Genomic DNA, 19,918 nt, shown 5'->3' with positions numbered 1-19,918 from the left:
GCTGTTTGGCTGCTGCTGCGGGGTCCCTGAAAGTTTAGCTACTTAAGAGGAAAGTCCGGCTTATTATCTTACTGTCTCTCCTCCTTCCCTCATACAACTCATCTTACGGACTCGTGTCTCCGGAGGAAGGTTTTTCTAATCAGTGACTTTCTCGCTGGGCTCCTCTAGGTCTCCCCAATCCTTTCGTCTTTTAAGAAATCGATGATTTGGAGAAGTAGATCATAGGACAGGGCTGACCACGGTTCCTACTCAACCCCTGAGTCCTGGCCTACCGCAATGGGAACTGCTACTGTCACACGTCCTACAGATCAAAAGTCAGTTGACACTACCACCTTATAACACGTTCGTATGATGGAATACTATACAGGCCCGGTAAAGCAAGGACTCAAGCATATTAAGTGGCAGCCATAAAATACTTAAGCTACAAAGTAAGAACAATGACTATGGAAAGTGTAATCCAAGTTCAGAAGTAGTATAGTAAAAATACTAAAAGTAAATAAGAAAAAACATTTACATAAATATTTAATTTTATCACTTATGCAAAATAGTGATTTCTGCAAATTATTTATAGTGACAAACTATGTAAATTAGTTTCCATTTCTATTTAGGATAGTATTTTTTTGAATTGCAGAATGGAACTACAATGAAATGTCTATATTTTCCTAGCTATAATTTGTAAGAGTTTGTTAAAAAATATAATCAGATTCAATATACTTAAAAAAACAAATCAAGCTGGTAGCCTACATTTAAAAATAAAGCAGAATGGCAAATCTTTGTAAAGGCTTTTGGATTCACTCTTCCTCCACTTACAAAGTGGGATAACACAGCCCCAGCGAGTTCTGGGGAAACCAATGAGATATTCCATACAAAGCTCTTAAAACAGCAGGTCCTATGCACATGTGGCAACGACGTTTGCTTTGTATTAACCATCATTGGTCGAGCACCATCCCCCAGGGAATCCTGACTGCCACAGGTGGATACACGCCACACCACAGCCTGGCTCTTTACTCTTGAAGAACCTGCCCTGGGTCTTAAAACAGAGCTGTTTCCCCAGTCCCACTGGCTCTCGAAGACATGAACAGTAGTCTCCTCAACCCAGCTCTGCTGATACGGTCTGATTGCCTCGAGATGGATACACGCATGCGCGGTCTGGATCCCCGCAAGCCTGTGGACCCGGACGCTAACCGGGTCTCCACAGGAGAAAGGACTTACATCTCGTATTGGCTCTGCAAACCGCAGATGGCTCTGTGCTTGCTGTAGAAACGGTTCTCCAAGTCGATCTTGGTCTCCCCGATGAGGTCATCCGACCCGATCATGTCATGGTCGTAGATGAGGACGGAGAGCAGGGACTCCTTTGGCAAAGTGGCCTGGATCTCAAATGACCTGCGTCCAAGCAGAGAGCTGGGAGTCAGCAATGTTTGGTAGGGTGGAGCTTCACCAGCTTCCTTCTAGATAGCTTACTCTCTGGGTGGATGCCGCGACTGTATCAGCAATTCAGCCAGCATGGACAGGAATCCGGGTCGCTCATTATCCAGGTACAGCCCTAGCTTCTGATTCCGTTGTCAAATCTCCATAGACAATGATGGCCTTTTCACCGACCATGTCTTAGAGTTGCTTATTGGGAGCTTTGGTCTGACTTCCTATCTGATTCTGGACCTGAACTTTCTGACTGTTAAACACCGGGGATGTTACTTAGGCTCTTTCACCCTTGTTGTATGGAGAACAAATAGGGTGTCTTTCTAACATTGTGTGGTGTTAGATGCAAAGTTGATCATCCAAAACACACATTTCACGTCCAGGTTTTCAGCTCAGACCCAGTAGGAATGTTACCATGCCTTTCTGTTACTGCTTATGGAGGGACACCTGCGGGGGTTTTCAAAAAGAAAACCTTGCTGGGGGGAAACAGAGAATCGCAGGCTGTCTCTGCAAAACCACACGCCTTGAAAACAGACTACCGTTCTCTGATTGCTGGGGCTTGCGCTTGGCCTGCAGAGAGTACACTGGCTATTTCTTTCAACTACAAAGCATGCCAGAAAGCTACATCCCAATCCTCTAGTTTGGAGATAAGGAAACCAAAACCTAGAGATCCTAAGTGGAGAATCGTAAAGCTATCCTTCCTAGAACGTGCGATGAGATCCCAAGTCTAGTGTGGCGGAGACAGCAACCTGTTCAGGAGACAATTACCCTCCCCCATGAGATAAACAGACAATCTACAGCCACAGGGGTTATAATTGATAGATCAGGTTCTAAAAGGAGCAGGTGGGACTTTACAGGCACAAAATTCATGTGCTCTTCCTCTGTTAAACATGGCAGTGCCTTCTTTGACTTCAAATCCTGGCTTCTAGATTGCAATGGCTATTCTGGGGGTACATCAGAAGCAAGCACCCAACATTCATTACTGAATTTTGCTGTCACCATGGTAGCTATTAAGGAAGGGCTCAATAGGGGCGTCACTGACCCTGGCAACAATGACAGAGGACGTGATGGCTCTGGTCCTTCTCATCTACCTGTATTCATTGTTTAGCCTTGCCTGAATTTACTGAGCTGTCATCCAAAAGTTTGCATGACCAATGGATTCCTGGTCTCCCCGGAACTCCTAGGCTTGCATCAGGTTGGGTGTCAGTGATAATACCATTAAGTGTATTTGCTTGAGGAAAGATCATGAAATGAGCAAACTTTGAGACAGTGAAACTGTGCAGGCATTCAGAGGTTCAAAGAGATTTCCCAAAGTTCCTTATTTCATTCATTCATTTCCTAACTTCTTATTCTGGCATTTATCACACAGCCACAATGTGACAGACAGGTCCTGGGCGTAGAACAATGTCTAGTGGGGGAGGCATACAAGAAGATGGCAGGAGCTGAGCTGGAGTCACACGCACTGTTGTGAGCTGGAGAAGAACATCATGAAGAGAAGTCCCTTCACCTGGAACTAGACAGCAGGGAGTTCTCCCGCCCCTAGACCTGGAACTCAGACCTGCGCTTCTCCAGCTTGTACAGGACTTTCACTGGTGTCATAATCCCCATTCATTTTTCTCTCAGCCGTCACAGACTGGCAGAGAATCTGACCCAGGATGGATTCTTTTTTTTTATGGTTTTTACGAGACAGGGTTTCTCTGTATTGTTTCAGAGGCTGTCGGTCCAGCCCAGCCTTGAACTCACAGAGATCCGCTCCCGAGTGCTGGGATTAAAGGCGTGCGCCACCACCGCCCGGCTCCAGGATGGATTCTTAATAACTGTGTGTGTGTGTGTGTGTGTGTGTGATAGAGAGAGAGAGAGAGAGAGAGAGAGAGAGAGAGAAAGAGAGAAAGAGAGAAAGAGAGAGAGAGAGAACCGTGTATGAGTGGTGTGTGTGAGAGAGAGAACCGTGTATGAGTGGTGTGTGTGCATGCGTGTGTGTGAGAGAGAGAACCGTGTATGAGTGGTGTGTGTGTGTGTGTGTGTGTGTGTGTGTGTGTGTGTGTGTAGTTCATCAGGGAACCAAGGGAAGTGGACAGATGAAGGCCCAGCTAGGACCAAGGCCTGCAGAGGTGAGTCATCAGTTAGCGAGCTATTTCAGTCACCCAGGTTCAGCAATTTGAGAGCTGTGAAGAGCTGCCAAAGACCGTGGTGGTACTCAACTTTAACAAGATGCAGAGCACCGGAGTCCCATCAGATCTCGCCATCAAAGGACGTTTTGTCTGTGTACCTAGTCTTTCACTCATTCACTCTTTCAGACTAGTGCTGTCCGAGGTGCTGAGGAAGTAGCACTGACCACATGCGCTCATGCACAAACAGATCTGACCTCTGGTAGAGAGAAGGAGTCAGTGAATGAACACACAAACAAGTGACCCTATGCCAGAAGTGATGATGGAGAAAGAGAGAAGCCCAAGGAACCAGGGTGTTAGCAGCAGGGACTGTGACATCCTCACATGAACACCAGAGCAGGTATTCCCTTCAGGAGGGGCGTCCCTAAGCCCCGGGTTAGACACACAGCCTTCTGGAGCACAGCTGGATTGAGGCAGGGATGTGTATTCTGGAGTAACAATGAAAGACACATCCCACCAACCATCTACACCTAGAGACAGTGAAAGAAGCCCCGTGAAGCTGCATGCAGACGGGAGGTGCGTCTGTCACACTGGCCTCCGACTTTCCAGAGCCATAAAACGAGGCTGAGAGAGCAAGTCTAAATCACGTCTGGGAAGCTGTCAGGGCAGAGATGCAGCAGTGGTTACGTAGGTGACAGACTGCAGCAAAGGTCATCTCTGGATCAGAGAGACAAGGGCATACTTCCCCTGTACTGTCAACTTAATCGCTCCCATTAACCCAGACAGGCTCGCTCGTTTACTGCCTCATTTCCTCAGCAGCAATAAAATCTAAGAAGCCGGGGCTGATCAAACACCATGGGGCTCAGAAGCGATACAGATGGATGTGGGAACGTATACGCATCTGGTGGAGATTTCATCCCGTGCTCTCAGCTCCTCAAGAAACAAAATTAAATATACTTAAGATATTGCTAAAGTAACCAGTGGGGGGGGGGGACGGTGGCGGATGTGTGTTGCACTGACTGTGATATACATTTCACACATTCTCCCAATGGAGTCTAGAGTCAGGTGTCACTACAGCTCCAGGCAGAGGCAAAGTTAGCTTCATGAGGTTACAGAGTACCCATGACAGTGAAACCCAGGCTCCAGTTCCAAGGTCAGCGGTAGCCAGTGCACAAACTCAAGCAGGAAACATGCATACTCTGTCACAATAAGGTCAATGGGTTGTGTCTGGAGAGATGGCTCAGTGGTTAAGAGCACTCGTTGCTCTTGTAGAGGACCTGGGTTTGGTTCCCAGCACCTGCATGGTGGCTCATAACCATCTGTAAGTCCACTTCTAGGGGATCTGATGCCATGGGCACTGTACACATGTGGTGCACATACAAACATGTAAGCAAAACATACACACATATGAATAAAACAAATAAATCTTTCTAAAACTTGTTGCCACATACCAGAAAATTCCTGTGTCTAGTTCTACAGCATCCCATACGGACAGAGTACTTTAACAATTTGCAGGAAAATAGAACACAGCTTGGGGATGTCAGTGGACCTCGGGACTGCAAGTGGGTGGCAAAGTGGTATGGTGGAAAAACTCTCTCTAGTAGGAGACCAAAAGGCCAGCCATCTGACCCAGCTTCCTCTAATTCTGAGTTGTGTGGATTTGAATATAACCTCTTTGGATCTTAGGTGTCTTGATTGTAAGAAGAAAGCTCTCTATACGGAACCGGGAGGTGGTATCCACGACCCTTCAAGGCACTTTTAAGTTTGAGATCTAGGAAATGCTGCTACAGAACTATGTGTCTGAAGATCTCTGCATACCAACTCCCAAATAGGAAAATGTTCTACATGTCATAGACATTTGGTTGGCTGTTATCAAGAGCACATGTCAATGTTTAACCTTCAGCTTGTATGTTACCCAAGACACCCTCCACAGGCACCCCATTTCGCCCAGCCCTCCAGGAATACCACAGCCGCCAATGCAGAAAAGGACACCACAACCCAACTGGAATGGCCACCGACCTTCCGAACACTGGATTCAGTTGTTTGGGGATGTATTTGTCCCGGTCTTTGATTTCTGTTTTGCCAAGTCTGAGGACAATGTAGGGGTCTGATTTGCCATCTGGATCAGCTGGGCTGAGATTAAATGCCTGGGGAGAAAAAAAGGAAATGGCTGTGACCCAGTGGTCCTGGCTGTGCATGGGGACACTTGGGTGCCAGGTTCTATCTGGAGATGTTCCGGTTTTCTGGGTCCTGAGATTTGGGACTTTTAGAAGCTCCTTAGATTTTTTTTACAGTGCAGCAAAATCGAAGAAACACCTCTTTAGCCTCCAAGTCTTGCTGCTAAAAAGAACTATATTGATATCATCTTTCTTTACTGTCATCTGCCCAGAGGAAGCCAGAGCTTAGCAACATGGCAGTGAGGAACACATTGGAACAGGTGCCAGAAGACATGAGCCCATGTTCTAGTTCTAAGTGACTGTGTCGTCGTGGACAAGCCACGTTGTTCCTGGCTCTATCTATAAAACCATGTCCAGCACCAGTGGTTCCAGAAGCCACTACCCTGTGAGTCTTGCCTTTGGCCATGGCTCCCTGAATGATGATGTGTTTCAGATCATGAAGCCTGATTCCAGAATGGCCAGGCCTTGGGCTGTCAGTAGCGAACACCGTGAAGGGAAAGGCCACGGAAGGAGGCCAGTAAGACATGGCACCAAAATTGAGAAACTCGGTAGTGAAGAAAGCTGAGAAACACCCCACATTTCAGACTGTCTCCAGAGACGGAACAGGATGTGCAGATCGAGCTATGCATTCAAGAGTGTTCTCTGGAGGTTGATTAATATCCAAAATTCGTAAAAAGGTCAGATGCCAAAGCACAGTCCAAATAGGCTGCTCCTCTGTTTTTCCTTGTGGAATCACTGACGTTTTACTCTCTGTGCAGCAGGGAACTCTGATACAACCTGTCCACTGTGTTCCTTTGTCTATTTTTAATACTTCCGGGTTCTCAAACTACTTGGAGCCAGCATGTGTCCTCCATGAGAATGAGAGTACTGTCCTGCTTGTTACTGTATCTCAAGGACACTGAACAGGGTCTTCTCAAAAGCGATACTATAGCCACTCAAAAAAATGCCATATGGCCGCTAAAAGTAGCGAAGTCCATGTACTGATAATGTCTGTGTTATGAGAGGAGCACAGAGAAGAACTTTGATTTCTTCCTATATGCATTTTCTAGTTACTTTTTAAACAACTCTCTAGTGTTTGGTAAATTCTTTTAAAAAATCAGTATATTGTATAACCAGATAATTGTGTACCAACAAGTGATAGGAAAACCCACACAGTCACGCCGCTAACAAGGCCCATGCCAAACACTGGCCCTCTGTCCTGCAGTGACTTTTGTTGCTAATGAGATCCGGGACTGTGGTCTTCTTATTCTGTTCATTCAAGTCTTCACGTCCACAAACTGCAGCCCAAACCAGACCTCCTCTGTGCTGCTCACCCCTGCTCCAGGCAGGAACCTGCTTCTCCTGCTTCTCAGCGGCCCTGACCCTTGTATTGAGAGCCCTAGACAAGAGAGGTGCGGTGAGTGGTGTGTCTCACAGCACTGTCACTCAGTGGGAGGAAAGGCGGGGGGGGGGGCATGGAGACAGTGCACAGGACTTAGCCGCCCAGTTGCCTGTTTCCCGAACTCTCTGGGCCTTTAGTGTTCATGTGAACATTGAGAACTGCCAGAGTTGGAGAAGAAAAATCAATTCTTGAACACAATATACCTCATATTTACTTGAACATGCATTGTGTTTCTTGACACACAATGTGTGTTAATTATCTCCCAGGACACCAGGAGCTTCCTGGATAACACTATGAAAAGGCTATTGTAGAGCAGCCCGTAGGCAGGCATTTATTATAGTCTACCAGCATTGTCTAAGGTTTAGCATAAGCACGGCCACCCTCTCTAGCCTTTGGAGGACAAGACTCCGTCACACAGACACACGTGGCTGTGCGGTGATCCTGAGGAGAGAAGGACACCCAAGCAGGGCGCAATGAAAGGACAGTTAGTTTTCTCTTCCAGTTACATTTTGTTTCCTTCCTGAGACAGGGTCTCACCGTGTGCTTGGCTAGCCTGGAACTCTCTGTGTGAGCCAGGTGGGCCTGGACCTCTCTTACATGGGCCAGGTGGGTCTGGAACTCTCTGTGTGAGCCAGGTGGGCCTGGAACTCTCTTACATGGGCCAGGTGGGTCTGGAACTCTCTGTGTGAGCCAGGTGGGCCTGGAACTCTCTTACATGGGCCAGGTGGGTTTGGAACTCTCTGTGTGAGCCAGGTGGGCCTAGACCTCTCTTATATGAGCCAGGTGGGCCTGGACCTCTCTTACATGGGCCAGGTGGGTCTGGAACTCTCTGTGTGAGCCAGGTGGGCCTGGAACTCTCTTACATGGGCCAGGTGGGTCTGGAACTCTCTGTGTGAGCCAGGTGGGCCTGGAACTCTCTTACATGGGCCAGGTGGGTTTGGAACTCTCTGTGTGAGCCAGGTGGGCCTAGACCTCTCTTATATGAGCCAGGTGGGCCTGGACCTCTCTTACATGGGCCAGGTGGGTCTAGAGCTCTCTGCATGGGCCAGGTGGGTCTGGAACTCTCTATGTGAGCCAGGTGGGCCTGGAACTCTCTGCATGGAACCCTGATTCCTGAGTGCTGGTACTAAGGGCTTGTATCATCGCATCTGGCAATTTGTTTTTTTTTTTTTTGCTTTGTTAATGCTCCTTACAAATTATATAAGTAACATGAGGAGAGGCAGCACTGAATAAGAAAACTACAATAAAAGACAATCATGGAAATTAAATCCAAGCAACAAGCTGAAAAAAAATCCACGACCCATGAGGATTTGGACAGTTGAACATCATGTAAGCCAAAAAGTTTTATAATTAAAGTTTTGTGACCCGTTATCAAAAAGGGAAGCCTAGAGAACATAATGTTTTGAGAGATTTTTGTTTTAATGCATTCCAAACGAAACTTCTAATGGCAGTATTGCGTCACTGGGGGAGCTTCATTGCCCTGTTGGGTTCTAGGTGTCTCTCCCGGGCTCTTCCTCTTGCCGTCTTCCCTGTGGGTGTCCTACTTCTGCTTTTGGCTTCAGACAATGCTGGTAGACTATAATAACAGCTGATAAAACTTCTCAGATGAGTCCTGTGTGCCAGGAAGTGATCAGCCTTCATGCCCTGTAATGGACTGATCTGGACGCTTCTAACTGCATACATATGGTGAGGCCTAACTGTGTGGGACCCATGGCTGGTTATAGTGTCACAGTAGTAGGCAGGTGACTAAAATCAGCCATGTCCCAGGAGTGGAGCTGTAGATTTCAGACATTGCTCTTTCTCCTTCCACGTCCCAGAGGCACGGTCATGTGAAGACACAGTAAGGAGACACACACCTACAAACAAGCCCTCAGGAGAGGTTCCACCAGACACCGACACCACCAGGTAATCATGGATTTACAGTCCCAGAATCGTGATAAATACATTTCCATTGTTTAAGCCCCGTTTGTGATGTTTGTATGGGTAAAGCTAACCCACCCACTTAGACCAAAGGGGGGACGGCTTACCGCAACAATGTACACCCTGATCAACACTTCGATGGGCTGATTGGGTGGGATCCCTTGTTGGATTCTCAGCTGCCCACTGTCCTCTGAGGCAGACTCCTCTGGGCTTTTGTAGATGCAGAAGGAGCCCTGGAACCATAGAACATAAGCTAGAAAACAGAACTGTCATATTACCCACGAAAAACCACAGCGAGCCCAGCGCTGGGCAAATGAACACAGCCCATGTGTCTGAGGGACATGGGCTAATGCCACCCTTTGTCACAGGGAGAGGGCGTCCTTGTCAGTTTATACGAGCTGCCCTGCCTCAGCACTTACTCCTGGCATGCTAGTGGGTGGGGTCAGTATGCTAATGCTCCCGTCACAGGGCCATCACTCGAGGAGTGTGACAGGTGGGATCTGAGGGCTCTTTACCTGTGGAATGCTATGCCCAGGCTTCCCTACTGTCCCTCTCTGTCCCCCTCTGTCCCGAGTACAGTATTCCTCCTTCCAGATACAGCAGCTGAAGCTCTGGGAGGTCAAGTATATTGTTGGAGCTGCTATAATAAACCGGATTTAAATCCAGGTTGGCCAACCGAGTCACCTAGGGTATTAAAGACCCAGCACATGGCAGTGAACTACAGATACTAATGACTGTTTTGTGATACTGAAACCCCAAGTCTGACCAATGAAGGGTTTGTATTGCTTGATTTATCTTAACTTTTCAGCGGGCGAGTCTGCACAGATCACGTATTTAATGTGCTGTAGAGTTCCTTATGGGCAGTGACTGTGTTTTCTTACATTACATAGAGTGAGTTTAGCCCACTGGCCACTCATCAGAAGTGTCTCCAAAGACTGTGGCTGGACCTTGCGGGGTTTCAGAGGAGGTGCTGGGTGGGCACTAAGGATCCTCCCAGTTCCTGTGTCCCATATCACAACCCACTGTTAGAATTGAGTGACAGCTGACATTGATGGACAGAGACAGAGGATGGGGTCCACCAGGAACCTGCCTTGAACTTCCCTATGACTCGGTCCCCATCCAGACCGTGATCGTCTTCTGTAGATTTGCCTCTCAAGAGTTCAAAGGTCTTCACCCAGTCTTCAAAATTGTTAAATTCACTCTCAAGGTCTCCATCGTATATCTTTAGAGAGAAAGGAGATTATACTGAGAGGATGGAAGGTTAATTACTCGATCACCTTTAAACTCATTCTCATTCAGAGTTTGAAAGCAGACCAAATACAGACAAATTCTTCACCAGGATATAACAGGAATGGCCTCTGGCTCAGCCCCCAGTAGGGTCCTTGTTCCCATCTGAACCTTCATGAGGACAGCCTTTATTGACTACATGCCAGCATTCTGGTCTTCTGAGGCTCATCAGAGTCATCGTCTCTGTTTCCTGTTAGTCCACTACTACACACCCTGACACCATGATGATCTATCTGTCCAAGCACACAGGCAGAGCATGCATGGGCTGAATCTTCTGAAACCCTGAGCCCAAGTGAGCCCTTCCCCCAAGTAGTCCTCATGTACTTAGACCAGAGCTGTGCAAAAAGACCTAATACAAAAGGTTTAGTGTGGGTTTAATGAGAAAGACCAGAATTCTCAAAAACTGGCCTTAAAATGTGCCCCAGGGGAAAGGTAAATGACTGTTGTTGATTTATCTTTAGCAAGATAAGGAAAATATTTGGCTAAACACTCCTAAAGCTAACTATTATGAATTTTATAAAATCCCTTTGCATAAAAATTTCAATTCCAAGAAGCATAGCCAACTGAAAACATTTTCAAGCATTATTTACATTTATTTTTATGTGTATGAGTGTTTTGCCTTCATGCATGTATGTGCACTACGTGTATACCTAGTGCCTGTGGAGGCCAGAGAGGTGTCAGAAGCCCTAAAACTGGAATTATAGATGGTTGTGAGCTCCCAGGTAGGTTTTGGGAAGCAAACTCAAGTCCTCTGCAAGAGCAGCAAGTTTTGTTAACCACAGAGCTGTCTTTCCAGCCCACAAAACATTTTCAAATGTATAGGCATAAACACAACAACCCTTTTATGCCTAATTGATGTTATTGGCCATTAAATACAGACTGAAGTACTTTGGGGACATTGAAATTATTAATATTTATTAATTCTTAGCACATTTAAAATGGCAGAATGTTTGTTTTTATTATAATACATGCAGACATGAATTTTCCAAGGGGGAAATAATGTACAGACTTCAGAAATGCAAAGTAGAATTCAATTTGGGGTTTAGAAATATAATTAAATACTCATTCAAATTTCCTCTCAAAATTATTCACCCACATAAATGGGTGATATCTACATAAGTAATTGCTGTTCTTCAAATTTTCACAACCGTACACATGCCTCCAGCTAATGTCCTCTCGCTAATAGGAAGATTGGTCTGATGGAGCTGACTTTAGTTAATGCTCCTGCTATTTTGAGTGTGCATGCTAAACAGTGCTCCAGGAGGAGTTGAAGGGAACTTTTACACTGTAAATCACCCCCCCCCCGCAGGTTGAAGCTAAACACAGTATATTATCCCCTTTCTGAATATGGAGCTATGGAGAAAGAAACCAAGCAAGCTTCCTTGCCTTGGTTTACATGCATGCTAGATTTTATTTCCCCACATCAGTGCCTATAATAAAAACAGCATGAGTCAGTTCATAAAGGGGTCACTACAGGCGACCAAGGTGCCAAGAGAAGCCTGGAGCTGAGCTCTGCACCCACCCATGCTGGGCCTTGGGCCCACAGACCTTCAAGACGGCCAGGTTTGGGATCCCGTCGTTTCCTTCATCTTTCAGCTTCTTCTTGCGCATTTTGTCTCTCTTCTTTTTGGGGCCATCATCTATATCCAACACCACCTCATCTGGCTTGGTCTCTGTGGGTATTCGTCAGAAGTTGTTAGAGAATTGTTAACTGCAGGGTTATGACATACAGCTCTGAAGTTCATATCAGTGTAAATGCAGTGTTGGTGGCTACCTAGGGCCAGGCAAAGTGTTAAGTGGGCCAGAGAAGGTGCATTATTTGCTCTTCCCTCCCCGGCTAGAAGAGAAAAGACCCCAGATTTGGATAGTTCTAAGGCTTTTTGCTACCTTTCTTCTCAAATGTCCTCAGGGTCTTGAGAGTCATCTAGTTCAACATGAGGCTCAAATATGGTAAGAGTCTTGTATGAGGTCATGCTAATAACATTATTTAGTAAAATCTTAGCAGCATTATGTGAAGTAAAAATGACTAGAGATGTTGCCGGGCGGTGGTGGTGCACGCCTTTAATCCCAGCACTCGGGAGGCAGAGGCAGGCGGATCTCTGTGAGTTTGAGGCCAGGCTTGACCGACAGCCTCCAAAACAATACAGAGAAACCCTGTCTCATAAAACAAAAAAAATGACTAGAGATGGGTGTTGAGCTCTGCTATTTCTAGCTATGTGACCTTGGAAGAGTAACTTGACCTCTTTGTATCTCTGTCTCATCATGAGTGCGATGGAAATGCCATTGGAGATGGCTGGTCTTAGGAGGAACAGGAAATGAAACGTGTTAGTTAGGAGCCAGGCTCTCAGGAATGTGCGTGATGTGTGTGTGTGTGTGTGTGTGTGTGTGTGTGTGTGTGTGTGTGCGCGCGCGCGCGCACACACACACACATGTGTCTCAGGGGTGTAAGTGCATGCGTGTGTGCATATGACCACGCCATCTGAAACATTCTTGGCTGCTTGCTGTTACTGCTGTAGTTAGACTGTGACTTGAACTGAGCTCCCTTTTGTTGGACTTCTGCCAAATCAGACCTAACCAACCCATGCAAAGTGCATTTTGGATCCCTAATCCAGATCTTTCCACTCAGCACTATTTGCTTTTATCTTGTTGGTTTGGACCTGTGCTTCTAGCTTGATCCTATTTTTAATCTGCTCCTTCTACGTGAAATCTCTGCACTGGACACAAGTGAGTCAGTTCCAGATATTAATCTGAGTTGCAGGCCAGTTCAGCTACAGTATCTGTAAGACTTTCCTTTCTGGTACTGTGGGACTCAACCCAAAGCACGCCACACAGGTTCTATCCACCAAATCTCTGGAAGACCTTCGTGTTGTCATCTTCTACATGTAAATGATGGAGCTGAACTACAGCACCTCTCCCATGAGTTCCACTTATATTCTTACTTTAGTGGACCCGGTAGGCATCCAAGAACTCCCCACCCCCACCCCACCCCACCCTGCCCCACCCCCACCCCTGCCCAATAGCCACTCACCCGCAGCCCCTTTCTCCTTGGGGTTGGTCTCTTTTTCCTTAAAAAAAAAAAGTAAATAAGATTATTGACACTGCTATGTCTAATTTACTAAGTGCTAACAGCTCTAATTTGATTATCCCGACTCTCTGTGTCCCCAGGAATGCCACTGTAAGAATATTAAAACAGTCCCTAAGAAGTCTCCAGCATGAAGACACTGTGAAGACATGGCTTTTAACTGCAGTGGTGATGTCCCAACCCTAGAAAATATGTTTCTGTGCATCCAACAATAGTGTCACCAAGGTGGAGATCAGTGTTCCCTGGGACAGGCTCTTCTCAGCTACAGGGAGGACAAATCTATTTTCCATTCCTGGGGCACCCCAGCAGCCTGCCCTCTGAGTTCTCCCTGCTGGTATGCTGGGGCCTTGGGTGGGTACCAGGGGTTAAGGAGGGTAGCAGAGAACCAGCAAAGGGTTAACTGTTCACAGGAAGGGGAAACATCCATCCAGCAGAAGGAAACTGGTGGAGGCAGGGGTTAGTGTCTGATTTGTTAGTTCTCGGTGTGCCGGTTTTGAGTAGTCCTAAATGAAAATCAAGTCTCTAAACTACAGATTCCAAACAGTCTCAGCTCTGGTAGCATGTGTCCAATTCTTACTTCCTTTTTAACTCAGTGTTGCTAAATCTTAATAAATCCGTTCCCGAGCTTTAACCTGAATTTCCAGGCCCATTCCCCGAGGCTCTCCGGCGTTGTGACCTGATCCCTGTCTTAGCCCATGTGCATGGGGCTGTGTGGTTCCTCTGGCACCTGGCCAATTGTTGCTATTTGCTATGCCAAGACCTTCCTTTACTTGGATCACTTCCCCTACAAATGTAGACTCCTGCTGGAGCCCTGGTGCTCTCTGGCCTGGGTGTTGCCTGCCACTGATGCTAAGTTGAGACTCCTCTTTTCTTTCTTGACCTCCCTAAGTCTCCCAGGGGTCATAGCCCGAGTACACTGACTATACTGAATATCCGTCGAGGGTTTCCAGCAGAGCTTATGCACTACACCAGCTGCAGCAGGAGCGTGAGATCTTGTCATCAGGACACCAGGCTTCTGGTTTTCCCCCTTCTGCATTTAACAGAACCACACCTCTAAAAGTTGATCTTTGTAAAATTAGTTCTTTGATGACCTCATACAATGAGTTTTGATTCGCCCCTGACCCAGCGCTGTCCAGATCTGTGTCCCCTCCCCTTCCCACCCAGCTTTGTGTCTTTTTCCCTGTGTGATGCCTCGGAGGTTCAGCTCTACAGGCCATTTGTCCTGCCCCTCCTTCAAAGGCTCAGGGATCATCGCGGAAGAGAGCATAATAGCGTACAAGGTGGTAGGTGACAACCACAAGAAAAGCGTGTCTTCTGGACATGACAGGGCAGCTGCACATAGGGACATATGTGACAGCTCACACAAGCCCAAGCCATACCAACTCCATGGAGAGAGAATTTGAGCCTCAAGTTCTTCCCCTGAGGAGCAACTGTTAGCAGGTAGGAGAGCAAGAATCAGGTTTCTCTAAGAGTTCAGCCTCTGATAAGTTGAGCAGACCACAGTGGAATGCCAGACAGGATCGTGTGTAAGCCCTGAGGCTCTCCATACTGAAATTTAACGGGAGAAGCATGGCCTTGATGGAGGAGGGAGAGGATGCTTTGTTCCCCGAGTCCCTCAGCTGTCACAGAGGAGACCCTACCTTCTGTGCTTTCTTTAGGGAGGCGTCATACTTGGACCACCAGTCGATGACATTCTCAGCAGACTCGTCTGCTATGGTCCTCTTTCTCCTTTTGGTGGATCTCCGGGAAGGCTTCCTGGGATCTTGCTATGGGAGGAGAGGCAGGTTACTAGTTGGGCCTTATTGGTTACATGTAGAAGTCAACTGGGTATCTGAGTAATTTGTAGGTGCTGGTGAAAAGTGGACAGAGGCATCTGTTGGTTTTTTTGGTAGCAGTTCTCCATGTTGCTTCAATAAAGGAACAGTTACCCATGTTTTCAACCATCCTTCAATTAATTCAGCCACTAGTTATGAAGATGCTTTACACTGAGTTTGACTTTTGGAATTTAATAGTGTGTCAACACAAACCCAGAAAGCTCTAAGTGCAGCCGGGGAGATAGGGTTCCAGGCCATGTGACACAATACTATGTAATGAAGGGGTATTGGCTGCAGACAGATTTGGGTTAACAATTACTAGGCAACTAATATGGAATATATGATTCTCCGTTTTCTCAACTAAAGATGATGACCCTAGGCTTCTCACTGTGAGAAAGTTCTAGTGACACGAAATAGGAACGCCACAGTTAGCTTTATTTCTCATTTAATAACTGCAAGTTGATGACATCAAAAACATGAAGTGGTGGGTGGTAGAAGAGATTTGGTCATATGTAACAACTATCAATACATACCTCAGAAAGGAGGCATTTGAAAAAGACGGTCATCTACAGAAGACTCATCATGTGCCCACCACCCCTTCTGCTCCCAGCATCTCTAGTGGACCTACTGTGTGCCAAGTACCCTACCAAGGACCAGGAAATATGAAGACACAATGTCAACAAATCATATCCAACCCTGGATAACAGGTTCATGATATCAACAAACTCTAAGACTCAGGACACACATGAGTGTCTGGGGCAGATCTGGGACAATGGAGAGAACCTTGTAAGGGGACACGGAGGAAGGATGTGATTGGTACACCCTGAGAAAAATGTCCATCATCATGGCATACTTGCTTTTGCATTCCAGGTTTCACTATTTACTGGGAAAGAAACTCCTTAGGATTTTCTTTCTTTAATTTTGAGACAGGATTTAACTCAGTAGCCAGAATTGCTTTGAATTTATGATCATCTCATCTCAGCCTTCTGAGTGCTGGGATTACAAATGTGTATCGTTACAGTTGACAAGGAAAAGTTAAAAATGATCTTGGGGTTTGAAATTAAACCTGTGACTTCAGAAGACTGACAGCATCTTCATTCTCTGTGGTCCTCTCCATCCTTAGAAACTCCCACCACATTCTAACCAGGACCAACCCTGCTCAGTTCTGAGGTCAGTGACCAGCCGTGTTCTGGCTGCTATGGCAGTAGACACCTCCCCAAAGCCACGTAACTGCGTATGAAGAGTCGTTCTCCTCTTTAGAATTCAAAGGACACATATTGGCCATGTCTGACCTTGTGCAAAGGAGGTTCTAAATGTTTGTGCAGTAGTTCTGGAAGCAGAAACCCTTGCCTTTCCAAGCTAATGAATTTAGAAGAGTTTCTGTCCCATTAAACATTACTGTCACATCTGACTAGCACTTTAATTTCATACACAATGACTTTCCAATCTTCTAATAGTACTTGGAGGTGGGCATCAATACCTTCATTGTGAATGAGAAAACTGATAACCAGAATTATGAAGTTGCTGTCTCAAGTTCACATAGCTAGTCTCTATTTTCCAGTGCAAACTCCACCGAGCCTGGCCAAGAGGAGGGACCTACCTTGCCTTTCCCATCCTTTGGTGGTTCCTGGGATACAGGTTTGCGCTCGGGCTCCAGCATTGGAGAGGAGTCAGGGATGTCGACCAGGGTGGCTGTCTGGGGCTGGGCAGAGTCGGGTACCATTGTGGGAGGAGGCTCAACATCCACATAGATGTGATCTGCTGGGGGATCCTGGGAGGAGCTGGGTCCAGAAGGCTCGATGTCTGCTTGTGCATCTGAAATGGCTGCAGGAAAGCCCATTAGTTAGTCAAGGGACACAGCTGTTATCACGATTCAAATGGGGCAAGTTCTTGACATTTCTGAACCTCCTTTTCCTTATTTCCAGGATGACAGTAACAACTTTCCTGGGGGATAAAATGAGACCATGATGTATGGCATCTATTGTACAATAGGTAATCAATAAGTGGCAATAGAAATTATTTATGGCTTAGAGAAACTGTGGGCACTAGGATCATGACAGCCAAGGTTTAGGGCACGGCTCCTCTGTTTGACTGTCCCCCACTCCCCAGTGAGTAAATCTAAAAATATTTTGAGGTTTCAGACGTCAGTGAACCCCCAAGCGAAGGCAGTACACTGGGCACATGATCACATGCGCTTAGCAGAAAGCAGTTATATGCTTGGACTCTGTGAGATTCTAACTGGGCCGGTGATGTCACTAAGGGTCATAACACGTGTTTAGAGTTGCCAACTGTCCTCTGCATTTCACGTTGTACAACTCGGCACTGATGGGTGTTTCTGAGTCTGGAGTTTTCACGGTTGCCAAGGCCTTCAGAGGTTCTCATGCCCCTGGGTATGACTTTCACCAGCAAAGTTAATCCAGCAAATTCTCATAGGCGTCTGCTCTGTGTTAGACACAGACACCCAGGCTGAAATGGATACCCACAGAATAGCCAACCTCCGATAACCAAACAAAGCAAAATCCAACCCTCCAAGATTGGATAGTAGGAAGTGAAGAGGAGGAGGCTAGAGAGGAGAGTGCAGAAAGAGGCGGGGGGCGGGGGGGGCTCCAGTGTAGTCATGGGAGAGATGCGGAGGGGTGTAAATCAGCACAGTGCTCCAGAGCGCCCTCTGTCTTCACTCAGTACAATTTCATGTGCACATTCCCTGAGACCAGTAGTCTCATTCCTGGATAAATAGGCGGGAGAAATTCCCACACGGCATCGTCCCTTGGGAAACACACACAGGTGTCTTCATCACAGGACGGTTGGTGAAAGCAGAGAGTTGTGAACAACCTAGGAGTCCAGTCTGGTTCAAAAGGAGAGGAAGAAGGGAAATACAGTAGACGCAGTGGGTAGTCATAATAAACTAATGAGTACATGGCAATGTGGATAGTTATTAGGATGTAGCATTGAGTGAAAAGAGCCAAAAAATGTTATAACACCATATCACGTATATAGAACAAGCGTGCTTAAATTTACAAGAGGGGCTGGAAAAAACGGCTAGTCAATTCAGAGTGCTTACTGCTTTTGCAAAGAACCGGAGTTAGGTTCCTGGCACCCACACTGAGCGGCTCACGACCACCTACCTGTAAGTCCAGCTCCAAGGCTCTGATGCCTTTTTCTTTCTGACCGCCATGAGTGTTATCCTTGTATGTGTATATCTGCACGGGGGGGGGGGAGCACACACACGGACACACACACACTCATTCATTAAGTCTTACAGCAGTGCTGACGGGAGTTCTGTACTGGGGAGGGTCTGGAGGACACGCATAGGAGGAGAGTGGACAGGACAGATTTGAGTATATCAATGAAGATGCTTCAGCACAGAGCTGAGGGGTGTAATTAACTCTGAACACCTGAGAACCAAAAGTGGAACAGATTAGAATACCGAATATGAAGCTGAGAAAAAATGGCAGAGCATGGGGGCCGGGCAGAGGAGTCTAAGGAACATTCAAAGATGTCTCAGTGGAGGACTTGGTTCTGACATGAGAGGATAAAGATGTAAACTCACCAGAAAGGCTCCACTTGAGAATTCTTTGAGGCAGATACCATGTACATACACACAGGCACCCTGACTCTACAGCCCTGTTCACTCTGGACTCTAGGATGCCCTTCCTACCTGGCTCTGTCCAGGCTCTGTCCGTCTGTGAGGCGAGGGCAAGGGTCTCTCTGGATTTACACAGAAACTGCTTCAAGCAGTTGATGGTGTAGGTGCCCACCAGGGTGCTCCTCCCGAAGGCTCTCCAGTCAACCACGCAGATGCTCAATGGTGGGTGCAGGAGCTCATTCTCAGGCAGCTCCTGCAGGAGAGGTGAGGGAAAGCCACTGCCTGGGTGACTCTGCCTGCTGCAGCCCTGCAGACCCACCTACGGGGGGCACACCTGGACGTCCACCTCTCTTCTCTCTGCCTTGACCTTCTAGACCCCAGAACAGCTCGGCAGCTTGCCCAAACTCTGGGGGACTGTCTTCCCAAGCCAGGAAATGACCACTAAAACTACGATGGATATGTTCTAGTAACAATTCATTATGGGTACAAATCCCTAAAAGATTTCCATTGTAAAATATCTCCCTTATAGTGGCATTTTGCCTTGTCAGCGAACTTGTACTGGTGGCCACACCCTTTGGGCATGGTTTCAGGTGCAGATGTGACCCATTATAAGGTAGAGGAGGGACTGACTCAAGCTCTCTTGGGTTGTGGAGAGCATTGGAAGGGCAGAGACTGCATCTTCTAGAGCTGGAAGACCAAGGCGGTTATTTACTCTTATCTGTGTAAGTGCTTCCCTAACAAATAATTATTCATCATTTATCTTGGGTCTGGTGAACTCATTCAAACCCCGTCTTCAATAGACACCCAACCCCATTCCTACTTTACATATGACAACCACTGACATTTGAAACACAAGGGACATTATTTAAATGTGGCCATCAAAGTAAGTTTCTATAGAGCTTCTTGTAGTCAGAAGTTCTCAGAAGCAATTGGAGGGCTTGTTAAACCAAAGAGGTCTGTGGCTAAACACATCTTCTCTTGGTAGACTAGGCTAGGCCTGATGTTGTATACTTCTTTCTTTTTGGGCATGTATGGGCATGGGTACTAGGTATCACAGATGCTAGGCAAGCACCAGGCCACCGGGAGACATCTCCAGCCATCTTTCCTTTTCTCTTTTAGGACAAGGTCTCACTAAGTTGCCCAGGCT

General features: G+C 46.8%; 1 protein-coding gene and 1 long non-coding RNA gene across 3 annotated transcripts in view; one reads left to right on the top strand and one right to left on the bottom strand.

Moving 5' to 3' along the window:
• Fer1l6 (fer-1 like family member 6) overlaps positions 1–19,918 on the bottom strand; it is a 158,206-nt gene that overhangs the window by 21,170 nt on the left and 117,118 nt on the right. For both annotated transcript variants that reach the window (XM_040730441.1, XM_040730440.1), the window contains 9 exons: positions 18,844–19,024; positions 16,786–17,009; positions 15,012–15,137; positions 13,318–13,354; positions 11,838–11,962; positions 10,093–10,224; positions 9,110–9,235; positions 5,544–5,671; positions 1,213–1,383 (listed from right to left, as the gene is read on the bottom strand). In XM_040730441.1, the coding sequence (XP_040586375.1) occupies positions 1,213–1,383; positions 5,544–5,671; positions 9,110–9,235; positions 10,093–10,224; positions 11,838–11,962; positions 13,318–13,354; positions 15,012–15,137; positions 16,786–17,009; positions 18,844–19,024 (1,250 nt within the window). The remainder of the gene's footprint in view (positions 1–1,212; positions 1,384–5,543; positions 5,672–9,109; positions 9,236–10,092; positions 10,225–11,837; positions 11,963–13,317; positions 13,355–15,011; positions 15,138–16,785; positions 17,010–18,843; positions 19,025–19,918) is intronic.
• On the top strand, positions 1,379–15,502 carry LOC121133641. Its single transcript, XR_005870568.1, has 3 exons — positions 1,379–1,535; positions 8,900–8,987; positions 13,455–15,502. It is a non-coding gene; the product is annotated as an uncharacterized LOC121133641 (long non-coding RNA).

This window comes from Mesocricetus auratus, unplaced genomic scaffold, assembly GCF_017639785.1.
Source record: "Mesocricetus auratus isolate SY011 unplaced genomic scaffold, BCM_Maur_2.0 Super-Scaffold_100023, whole genome shotgun sequence".
In the NCBI taxonomy this organism is placed as follows: Eukaryota; Metazoa; Chordata; class Mammalia; order Rodentia; family Cricetidae; genus Mesocricetus; species Mesocricetus auratus.
This window is presented reverse-complemented; position numbering and strand designations above follow the sequence as displayed.